The 12,339-nt window shown below is 37.8% G+C and overlaps 2 protein-coding genes across 2 annotated transcripts in view; both read left to right on the top strand.

Moving 5' to 3' along the window:
• LOC117993926 (cysteine-rich PDZ-binding protein) overlaps positions 1-12,339 on the top strand; it is a 305,498-nt gene that overhangs the window by 118,996 nt on the left and 174,163 nt on the right. The gene's annotated exons all lie outside the window — the stretch shown is intronic.
• LOC117993927 (sperm surface protein Sp17-like) overlaps positions 1-12,339 on the top strand; it is a 136,336-nt gene that overhangs the window by 14,944 nt on the left and 109,053 nt on the right. The window contains exon 2 of the mRNA XM_069507269.1: positions 1,982-2,192. Coding sequence (XP_069363370.1) covers positions 2,111-2,192 — 82 coding nt within the window. The 5' untranslated portion in view covers positions 1,982-2,110. The remainder of the gene's footprint in view (positions 1-1,981; positions 2,193-12,339) is intronic.

Raw genomic sequence — 12,339 nt, 5'->3', positions numbered from 1 at the left:
CATCATCAAAATAAACCCATCGCTGAGTCACGATGAGCACGGATTCAGAATTCGAAGGGTTTGGGCAAACCAATCTTGACAAGTTTTTAAAAATAAAATTGGCGTGCAAACGCGCAGGCAGGTCACCTGATGTAAAGTGATAACCGCCGCCAATAAACATTTGCAGTAGCAGAGGAACCACCAATGCGTTACCGGCATTTCAGGAGTTTGTTGGTCCGTCCCTTCAATAACCCCATGGTGTGATCTAATGGGAACACTGCTGAAGGGGGTTGATTCGACAGTTTGCATGTGCGTGGAAAAAATGATCTGGCACAACGGGCGGTCGAAATGCGAGGTCGCCATTCGAACACCTTGAGACCCCATCGGCTATCGGTTACCCTTTCATAGTCGGGTAAAAAAGTTCACAAAAAATGCCTCTAACGGCGACCGAAACTCGGGGTACGTATTAAAGGGCTCAAAAGGGCTTAAAACTTTGACAATTAAAGTCCGCCCATTGAATCGAGAGTGCCTAAAATTTGCCTAGCTGAAAACCCTTTACAATACTACCTTTGTTATCATTTTGTAATAAATGAAAGGCAATTTTTCACTGGGATTTGTTTAAAAATATGTACATTTTTTATCAATCTAAATATATAAAAGCGAAATACTCACTCACTCACTCACTCACTCACTCACTGACTAATCACGAAATCTCAGGAACTAAAAAGCCTACAAACTTGGAATTTGGAAGGTAGGTTCCTTTTAGGACGTAGGTGTCAGCTAAGAAACGGTTTTGAGAACATCCCCCCCTAAGGGGGGTGAAATGGGGGGTGGAAGGTTATATGAAAGTCCTATGTTTTTGAAGTTAGAGATGTGAAAATCGACATTTCGGTTATTAGCTTTAAATAATAAAACTTCCTAAGGGGGTGAAATGGGGGTTGAAAGGTTATATGAAAATCCTACGTTTTTGAAGTAAATAAATATGAAAATTGCCATTTAGGTATTCTGGGTTCCGTGCCTTAAGGTGAGACTGAGTGATTCGGTAAGTGAGGCCTTTTGCAGCGGGAAAATTTCAGATCTCATGAGAAACCAGAAATTTTACGCGGACGAAGTCGCGGGCAACTGCTAGTGGTAAATAAGAGTACACCTGAAGCAATTTCAACGATTTTATTATTAGTCTAAATTATAAGCTTAACCTTACCTATATACAAATCTTTTCTCTTCTCTTCTCTAAAATTTTCGAAAGACTAATGATTTTCATCGGATCTCACCTAGTGCGTGATGATGCTTCTAAGATGGAAGCGGGCTAACTTGGTATAGATGGTATAAGGCAATTTAATAACAACCTCAGTGATTTGATACTCAGTGACCCAGAAGCTTAATTTGTTATAATCCGCTGAAACAGGTCAAATCTGTATGGTGCAACTTGCAGCATGCGATATGCACCGCCCACCCTCCCACTGCTAAACATGCTGGAAAAGCCAGCCACCAAGCAAGCAATACGCGCCACCACCACGCAGCACCACACAAATCCCAAAACACACTCGACGCACGTTTCACCCCGAAACCGGAGCATCTACATCTCCGGAGAATGCTTGCTTGGTGGCTGGCTTTTCCTGCTTGTTTAGCAGTGGGAGGGCGGGCGGTGCGTATCGCATGCTGCATGTTGCACCATACAGATTTGATCGGTTTCAGCGAATTATAGCAAATTAAGCTTCTGGGTTCATTGTATATCATGGATTTCCGCAAAATAACGCCTGCTTCTATACAATATTTGATACTCAGTTTCTCTGCAGACACCACTTGACTTTAGTGCCTAGTGGTGGTTTAGCTGGAACAAGACCGCGGCGTGACAAAAAATCTATGTCCAGCAGTGGACGTCTATCGGTTGATGAAGACGATGGCGATTAGATTAGATTTCTAAGCGGCATCGTACCGAAAGGCTAAATCACTAATCTATTTGAAATTCTATGACTTTAATCATCATACATTTTTGTTACAGGTAAACACGCAAAATTGACCCTAATCACCAAGTATGTTATAGTGCCAAGGGACATACAAAACCGTAGTGACGTTTATAGACTTTTATATTAACTTACATTTTTGATAAGAATAGTCGATAAGGGTCAAAATGGGTTGCAATACCAGTTCAGAAGCTAAAGGCACGCAAGAGGAGAAGGAATCTCATTCACAAGAGAATCAGACTAATACAGGTGAGTTTAGTTTTTTATCTTTATCGACGTTGGAGTTTCTCTACGGGATTAAATCAGAAATGAGGAGATCCGTAGGAGAACTAGAGTAACCGACATAGCTCAACGGGTTGCAAAGCTGAAGTGGCAACGGGCAGGGCACATAGTTCGTACAACCGATAGACGTTGGGGTCCCAAGGTGCTGGAATGGCGACCTCGCACCGAAAGACGCAGCGTTGGAAGACCCCCTACTAGGTGAACGGACGACATCAGACGAGTCGCAGGGAGCCGCTGGATCCTCGCAGCGCAAGACCGTGGCGTGTGGAAGTCCCTACAAGAGACCTATGTCCAGCTGTGGGCGTCTATTGGTTGATGATGATGATGATGATGATCTTTATCGACGACCATGGTTTCTGAATGCCAATATGAGTAGGACCGAGGTGGTAGTAACACATAGACTTCGATCTGGACATATTCCGCTAAACAGTAACAGCCACGATAATTCAAACTTCATAGTCGCTGATCGTTCCTCCCTGTGTTGGGGACAATATGAAGATAAACTTTCAGCTTTTATAAAATAACGAATGTCTGACCCTCATGGGCTCTAAGTCCATAATCTCATCTTAATATTAAAAAAAAAAGATAGCTATTATGACGTAGGCATCCGCTAAGAAAGGAAGTTTGAAAATTCAACCCCTAAGGAGGTGAAATAGGGGTTTGAAATTTGTGTAGTCCACGCGAACGAAGTTGCGAGCATAAGCTAGTACTGTATAAATTTACACGCTGTATAATTTGAGATCGTCTCAGTCAAAGGGCCGGGTGTATTTCAGCCGGGAGAATTCGATTATCATTCATTGGCGCGGCAAAACGAACTGATATCATAGGAATTGAGAAGCAATCGATCCACGATATTGGCGATTAACCTAGCCTTGACGGAAGGGCGAACGAAAATGATCCATATCCATACTATAACATAAATAGAATAGAATAGAATAGAATGGAATGGAATGGGATGGGATGGGATGGAATAGAATAGAATTTTATTGCGAAAATGTGTGGAAAATGTGTGTGTCTCTCTATTGGCTATCACCTTTTCACGGACCATCCGTTTAACTGATTTTGACGAAAGGAGATTGGGCATGTGACTATGGGACTCAGTATATATCGCTACCAATCCATAGTATAAATTCGGGAATGTGTCTGTTTGTCTGTCATCTTTTCACGCGCTATCCAATAAACTGATTTTGACGACCATAGTATGAGTACGAGAATGTGTCTGTCTGTTTGTTGCTTTTTCACCAGCCATCCATTTTGTCGAAATCTGTCGTGTCTGATTTTGTCGAAATTTGAAATAGGGATAGTAGCTTCTATCCTATATATACCTTACCTCTTCTGTTCGTCCGTCCGTCCATCCCTCCATCTGTCTGTCTGTCAGCGGGCTGTCTCATGAACGTTGAGTAGTGTGTTTTCACTTCAATGACCTCTCCCAAAATCTCACCTTATTATCTAGATTCCAAAAATATTATTTTCGTACATATTATTTTCTTCACAATAATTGTCGAAATAAAGCTGAACACGAATCTGCCATATAACATCACAAAGAAAACATGTTACGCAAATCGGCTCATAAATAAAGGCTATAAATAGGATAAGTATGTTTACGAAGCTATAGGAATAAGTCCCTATTTCTGGAGCTTTAGGGTTTCAGAAGGTAAAAAGAAACCTTTTACGTGAACGTTATCACATTATAGAATAAGTATTACGCATGTTCTTGATGTTAGTTATATTTTTATTATTATTTGCACTAATTATAAAAAACATTAAGATAATAATATCGCCGTTTTAAAATCCAAGTTAAAAAACCGGCCAAGTGCGAGTCGGGCTCGCGCACCGGCGGTTCCATACTACAGTCGTATTTTTTCGACATTTTGTACGATAAATCAAAAACTATGATGTAATAAAAATAAATAAAAATCTCTTTTAGAATCCACAAGTGAAGCCCTTTTATATGATACTCCACTTGATATAGTTACCTTACTTTTGAAATTGAGAACACTAATGTGTTCTCAATTTCAAACATTAGTGTTCACTAATGAACAACGATTCATTCTTATTGCAAAAATGCATTGTTGCAACAAGAATCGCACAAATTCAGCCAATCACAACAATTGAGATTGTAATAATGATTGATGCAGGTTTTACAAAATCGCCCTACTGGTTACCCTAATGTCAGTTAATTTATAGAACGACGCCTCAGTCTTGATAATATATAAGTTTTCGTAGTACCTACGCAATTCGGCAGACTGATTTATTTTATCGGCGTTTTTCGGTTGTTTTTATGTTTTCGCCGGAAAGTTTGGGATGTCTTTGTTATTTTCTCGGAAGATTCTGGTCAAGGTTAATATAAAAGTCTAATGTAATTTAGAATTCTCTCTTTTATTATGTGATTTCGGAAAGGCAAATTTTTGGCTAGTGAGTCTTCGAGACAAAAAGTTTGCCTTTAGTCTAGTTTAAACTTTAATAAGTTAAGAGTCAAACGACTCCTAACATATTCATCATCATCATTATCAGCGTCAAACGATAGACGTCTGCATACCTAGATCTCTTGTAGGGACTTCCACTGTCCACACGCCACGGTCTTGCGCCGTCTGAATCCAGCGGCTCCGTGCGACACGTTTGATATCGTCTGACCACCTAGTGGGAACCCGGAGGTAGGTACGAGGTAGCCAGTATAGGAACTAAAACCAGGGGTGGAGCTCATTGGGGAGGCCTATGTCCAACAGTGGCCGTTGACGCCCAGGATGACGATGATGATGATGATGATGTTGAAAAAAATGCATTTTGCAAGAGAAACAAATGAAAAATTATAGAAAATAATTATCAATGAAGCGCCATCTATATTTTATACCCGAAAATTTCAGTCAATGCTTTTATTTACCACGTTGCACCCATTTTGTGAACGCTGAAAACCGGTTCATGAAAACTTTAAACGCAGTACCCTGAAACTCCAATAGATGGCGTTACTTAAAGTGCATGGAAGTTAATTACTTACTAACTTTACAATAAAAGCTTCTAAAAGAAAATTTTGTGCTATTCTTTGCATTGCACAAAATAGTTAGATCTTGTTAGTTTCTCTTTAGTAGGTCATGACTTTTGTTTTATGTTTCACAATAAAAAGGGGCATAGTACTAATTTAATAGCTGACGGCAATGTTTTATTTGAGTTTAGAAAAAAAAACTCTACCCGACTACTAAAGGAAACAGAGAGAGAGCCAGCACGAGCTAGACCTTCGTTATTTTATAAAAGCTGAAACTTTTTCTGCGTATTGTGAGGAACGATCAGCAACTATGAAGTTTGGATTATGGTGGCTTTGGGAGATCACAGGTTAGGTACCCTGTAGGTTTCTTGACAGATCGACAGACAGACAGACAGACGGACGGACAGACAGACAACAAAGCGATCCTATAAGGATTTAATTTTTCCCTTTGAGGTACGGAACCCTAAAAAATATCTCGTATTTTTTTTAACTGACTAAATAGTTGGATTTTAAAATTCTATCAATAGATCCTATACCTATTATCTTACATGCTGTCAAATATCTTATTGCTTGAAACGCACATAACTCCGAACAGAGAGGTGCGTACCCCGTACCTCCCGAATAGGAGCCAGACTTCTTAACCACTAGGCTTTTGTGGTTCGAATGCTTAATCATAATTCGGTAGGCATTCGTTAGAATCCAAACAAGGGATAAAAAGGTGGAATAAATTTTCGTTTAGAAATTCCTTTGTTTATGTTAAAACGGATGGGCGATACATATTAATGAAGTTACTGAACGTACCGCGCGGTGGAAAGGAAATATGATATTTGTTTTACTTTTAATTGGTTTTATATTCTCTCTGTTTGTTAGATTTTTGAATTTCGTTGGGAATTTGTTTTGTACACAGAAATGGACACATACAAGTTCGCTGGGAGATACAAGCCTTTCATATATTTAGATATGCAACTAGGGGGCTACCCTTAGTCCCTCTCGCTCAAGCATAGGTACTTACATGTGAAATGTTGTTCTGTCTACTTACGTTCGCTTCGGCTATTGTAGCCTAGTATACTACAACCCACCATTGCACAATAACTTTAAAAACAAAAAGCAACAAAACAAATCAATTATTTCTTTAAAATATATGAGAAAACGTAACCTCACTTCACGTTGTTTGACAATATCTCACGTATCACGTACAAATACATATTGACAAAAAAAAAGTGGTCACACCGATAAGGACAAAAAATAATCATTTTGTTACGTTCTAATAAGAGCTTAAATGCATTTAGCTATCTCGCTTTAACAGTAAGAGCCACAATAGGGCTACTTCTACGGGTATTTCTTCAGAGTTGTTGACACTAAGTGATAGATGTCTCATCACTGACATTTAGTTCCGTACGCTCACATGACACTCACTGCACTAACATCCCTAAAATGGCGTAAATAAGTTGATGGAGTAATAAAAGGCATGCAAATAGCTATTAATCAAAGAAATTTTAAGTACTAGTTCTTAGGATGTAATAAGAATTATTACTTTCTAAATTCATACTATTAATATAACTTAGACATCCGATAAGAAAGGATTTTTTTAAATTCAAACCGTGTAGTCAACGCGGACGAAGTCGCCGCCCAGCATAACCTAGTAAAACGTAAAATAATAAACTTACTATGGCTCTCGTTAAAGCGAGTTTTCAAAGCTACGGGGCTACGAGCTACGACGCTACGACGTAGCTCTTTCATGTGAACATCCGTAAGGTAATTTTTTCTTAGAAAAGGTAAAGAACAAAATGTGGTGCTTTGTAATATTATAATATATGACTGTATTTTTACCCGATTGCGGTGAAGCCCAAAAGAAGGATTATGTGTTTGACTTGTATAAATGTGTGTTTGTCCGTTCAACGTTTAAACCGATTTTGATAAAAGATACGTCATTAAATTCGTCTTGATAGCGCGATTGTCACTGGGTACATAAAATTCTTTGAAAAAAATCAAAATTGTGGGTTTTATGCGCTTTAATGTGCGAATTCGTCACTACCCAAATTTCAACCCTTGTTTTACCCCTTTAGGATGTCCCCGGATGTCTACGTCAGAATACCTATCTGCATATCAAATTTCGTTCGAGACAAATCAAACCATTGTCTATACTAATCTATACTGATATTATAAAGAGATAAAGTTTGTAAGTATGTTTGTAGGAAGTAGGGGAAAGCAGGTAGGATTCGTACACTTTTTACTCTAGGTCATGTAAAAACAAAACTAATGAATATTTCAAAATAATTTCAACGCTGCTGGATTACCTAGTTATCTGGCTTTAATTATAGTGTAGTTCAGTGTTGATGCAAAGTAAGATGACAAAGCTATGATGAATTTCCCAAAAAATGGAAATCGTACGAAAGCACCCCACACGCGAGGTAGCTTCGTACATCGACTAGGGTACATTCGTACATAGTGGGGAGCCTTCGTACACAGCAATTAAAAAGGCTATTTTATATGAAATTAAACATTTATTGATATCAAAATTAACACAGAATCAACCTTACACATAGTAATAATTAACAATATGGTGTATACAAACAATTTGTTACAATTTAAGTCATTCATTAATCAACATTCAAATTTACCGTTATAGTAACTCGCGTTTCATCTCTTTAGCCTTCTGTTTTCTCTCTTGTTCTTCTTTTTTCATCTTTTTTGCTCTTTCCTTTTCTATCAGTCTATTTTTTTCGGGATTATATGTTAAATCCTTAATTTTTCTAATACTTTTCCTTTCTTTGTGTCTTTTTAGGTGCATTCTCATTCACTTTAGGCTAAGGTTGCATAATTTCTGGCGTCATCATCCCACAGTTGATGTAGATGGTGATGGAGGTGGCAATCTTGATGATAGATCTTGTTGAGTAAGAGTTATTTCTTTGGGAGTTGAATTGGGATAGCGCCTATGTCAAATATAAACGATTTCTTAGTAATTATTATTAAACAGAGGGTCTTCCAAATTTCGTGAAATCCACGTCCATTGTAAGTTTTAACCATTCTAAACTGATTCTAAATTGTCACGTCAATGAGTACGTCAAATGTTTATGACGTCATATCTATGTTTATCTTTAATACAAGCTGCCATACTAAGCCAGCGTTTTGACGTTTGATAAGAAGTTGCTAATTTGACTTATAGCGCAGCTCACGACAGGTATGAAACTTGTAAAAAAACATCGAGGTTTCACCCACACAGGCAGGCGTCAAATGTCGCCTATATTTGACGCTCGGTAGGCTATGAAACTACTAGGTATTTTTGATTTAACGACACCCCTAGCCTAATATTTAGCAGATGTCGATTTCAGGATCAAACCGAGAGTTTCTTCACTCTTAGTTCTACTCTGCTAGTGTAGGCACCACCACTATTTGTTGCATGTTATCATCTGGGAGTGGTTTAGAATTGGAATCCCATAACCCAGTTAGTGCAAAAACGATCTGAACTCACGCGGGGTGCATTCGTAAAGTACGAATCCACCCCACTCCTAACTGCACGAAGGTACCCCAACCAAAAAAATCAAATAATAAATTTAAAATAAAAATAACGGTGAAGGTTATCCCAAAATTAATGTTTACACATGAATCTAAGGCACTTATCCAAAGACTATTTTATGTTACTTTAACAATTTGAGCCAAGCTTATTACGAATTAATGTCGTCAAAGATGAGTCGAAAAATTATTTTCGCGGTGTGAAAACACGTTTTGACTTATTCTAAAAAAACTGACTGTTGTACAGCCACTGCACTTAGCTGTGAGCTTATGAATATGAGCGGGCCTCACATATACAAAAACACAAACGCGTCACCATGTAGCATAGTGTAGATATGACTGTTGTACGAATGCTCCCTCTGTACGAATCCTACCTGCTTTCCCCTATTCCCTGGTACTACTGAACCGATTTTGAAAATTCTTTTACAAGTAGTAAGCTGCATGATGTAAGAAGCATGAATCCTGATTCCTGAGTGATGCTATATTTTATTAAAACATAATAATTAGAGACCACTATGAAGATTGTGATAAGCTACCTGTGCGAAGCCAGGGCGGGACGCTAGTTACTAGTTACTAGTTAGTTACAGTCTATGCTCTATACTAATAAACCCTACGAAATCGTAGGTCATCAAAAATTTGTATAAAATATAAAAATATAATATTAAGTACGTCCTTATTGTAATCCTATATGGTTGCACAGCATAACCAGAGTTTAAAGCAGTTTAAAGAGCACGCAAATTATAAATAACAACAAAAATAAATAATAGCCTAATAATTAATCATGTAAGTAGAAATTATGTTAGAAGAAGTATATGTAATTTTAGATCTCTTCAAATATTGTCTTTATTTGTAATACCCTAAGTTATTGCTTTCGCACTCAGTTTCGCATGAAACTATTTTAAAGCTTCTAACGCCTTTTCCTTTTGTTAATCTTAAACCCACCAAAGTTCCGTAATCTATTTAAAAGACACGTCATCACCTTTATCAACCCAGATGTCAGAGTGAAAGCTCGTGAAAAGGGTTTAATTTAATTTTAAAATTGTTACAGACTAAAACAGAATTTAAAAGATACAATCATTATCAAATTGACGACTATTTCCTGCACACAAAGCAGGGCTATCCAGTCTACCGCACAAGTTGTGTTTTAATTGTGAAACTGTCATGCTGACCCCACTTTGCATGCACATGCACACCCCATCGCTGGCTCACTACATAGCACGGGTCTCCTCTCAGAATGAGATGGGGTTTGGCCATAGTCTACTATGCTGGCCAAGTGCGGATTGCCAGACGCGAATTCTTGGAAAAAAATTCTTCTTGTTAAAGAAAAATGTATTCAGCAATTATTCTATGATGAATTATTGCTGTATGGAACCCTAAAGATGGGATCAATTTGTATAAATTGACGACCCTTAGCGATGTCTTATACTATTAGATAACCGTTATATTTGAAATAAGAAACCTCAATTCCCAAATCTCATTAAAAGAAATATCGGAAAATAAAACAAATAAAAATAATCTTTCAGATCAAAACTTCTGTCGACCACCGTTTATACAACCTTTCCTGGAATTTTAAACTAACGCACATGAATATAAACCTTAATTTGTATAACATACGGAGTAAATTTCTATGATAGCATTTATACAATAGATTCGGCTGTCGTATACCATCCTTTTCCCGCGCTGCAAACCTGAAATATCCAAACGAACCTGCCTGAGTAAAAGAGACAATGCTATATTATTGAACAAGGATGTACTTACAGCTGTCTCTATCCGACATATAACTCTGTCCCTGTCCCTCCCTTTTTCCTATCCAGCCTTCCATAGTAATCGCGCGGTTCGTGGTGTTAACACGTCTTTTAGCCACACAAATATTGCCACCCAAATCGGTGGCAAAGTTACTAGTACTTTAAAAAGTTAAAGTGGATTTATTCAGGAAATACTTGAAGATCGTCGAAGAGAGGTTCTTCCCGGGTGAGTTTTTTTTAAATTATATAAAACGGGTAAAGGTCATTGATTATGCAGCCTAATTTTAAAGTTAAAATTTTCGTCGAGGTTTTATGGATTTGATGGTGATTTATGAATGAAACGTTTATTATTTTGATGAATATTATGATTGTTTTGAATTAATATGCTTTATTTTAATAATTATTGTTAAAACGGGCGTAAACGAAAGGTTTAATACGTTAGTAGAGGTATTTTCATTAATTATAATTGCGATTCTTATTCCTCAATTTTCCATATACATACTTCCGGTATCTCGAATATAACTTCAATAGGTAAATTATATTGGTTTTATACTTACCCAAATATTTATAAAGCTTAATTATCATCATCATCATCACTACAGAGCCCACCTTTGAGAACATTATGGAGAACTCTAAGGCATGCAGGTTTTCTCATGATGTTTACCTTCACCGTTAAAGCAAATGATGAGATGCGTGCTCGGGATCGAACTCCCGACCTCTGATTAGAAGGCGGATGTCCTAGCCACTAGGCTATCACAGCTTAGTGCTATCTAAATACGAATTTGGTATTTGAATTTGGATACGGAAGAGCCATGAAAAGACCTTCGCCACCTAATCGGGAGGTCGCGGGGTTCGATCCCGGACCTCTAACTTTTCGGAGTTTGGTATATGTGCATTTCATCTAAGCAATTTTATTTAATTTTAACGGTGAAGGAAAACATCGCCAGGAAAGCTGCATATAACCTACCTGAGTGTTCTCCATAATAATCTCAAGATTTTGTGAAGTTTGCCAATCCACATTTGGCCAGCCAGCGTGGCGGATTATGGCTTAAACCACGCTGAGCAAGTGTGGCACAGCAAACTTCACACACCTTTGAGAACATTACCGAGAACTTTCAAGCAAACAAGTTATATTTTAATTGCAACTCCGAAAAGGTTCCAACTAAAAAGGATTTCCAGAAGTGTTACCCGAGCGAAGCCGGGGCGGGTCAGCTAGTATTAGTATAATGATAGATTTAAGCAGCTTATTCATTTATTAGCTGATGCCCGCGACTTCGTCCGCTTGGAATTAAGTTTTTAAATAATCCCGTGGGAACTCTTTGATTTTTCGGGATAAAAAGTAGCTTATATCACTCTCCAGGTCTTAAACTATACCCATGCAAAAAATCACGTCGATCCGTTGCACCGTTATGATGTGATTGAAGGACAAACCAACAAACCATCAAACAATAACACTTTCGCATTTATAATATGGGTCGGGATATAAAAAGTATATAAAAAAAATCAATTTTAAATTTAGAACCATTAGAGCAAAGGGGTAAAGCTATAGTGGGTAAAACTGAGCTTGGCAAATGGAACCTGGGGTAATTAGGTTAGAAGTAATTAACTGGGGTTGGTTATATTTATATGAATACCTACGTGGAAAGGGCAGGCTATTCTTGATGTTAGTGTCAAGGTATTATATTCATATGTAGGTGCGTGCAATATGCGTTATAAGAGGCAGGGTTCCGTTTTGAGTAAAAAAAATATTTATTTAAGTGAAGCCAGGAGCAAAGTTCGCGTAGGTTAAGTTGAATGAAGGGACGATGAAACAAGTCTTCTGGCGACAGATTTAAAAACTAGATGATTCATCCGCGTGAATTTAGGTTTTAAAAAT

This window comes from Maniola hyperantus, chromosome 25 (genome assembly GCF_902806685.2).
Source record: "Maniola hyperantus chromosome 25, iAphHyp1.2, whole genome shotgun sequence".
Taxonomy (NCBI): domain Eukaryota; kingdom Metazoa; phylum Arthropoda; class Insecta; order Lepidoptera; family Nymphalidae; genus Maniola; species Maniola hyperantus.
This window is presented reverse-complemented; position numbering and strand designations above follow the sequence as displayed.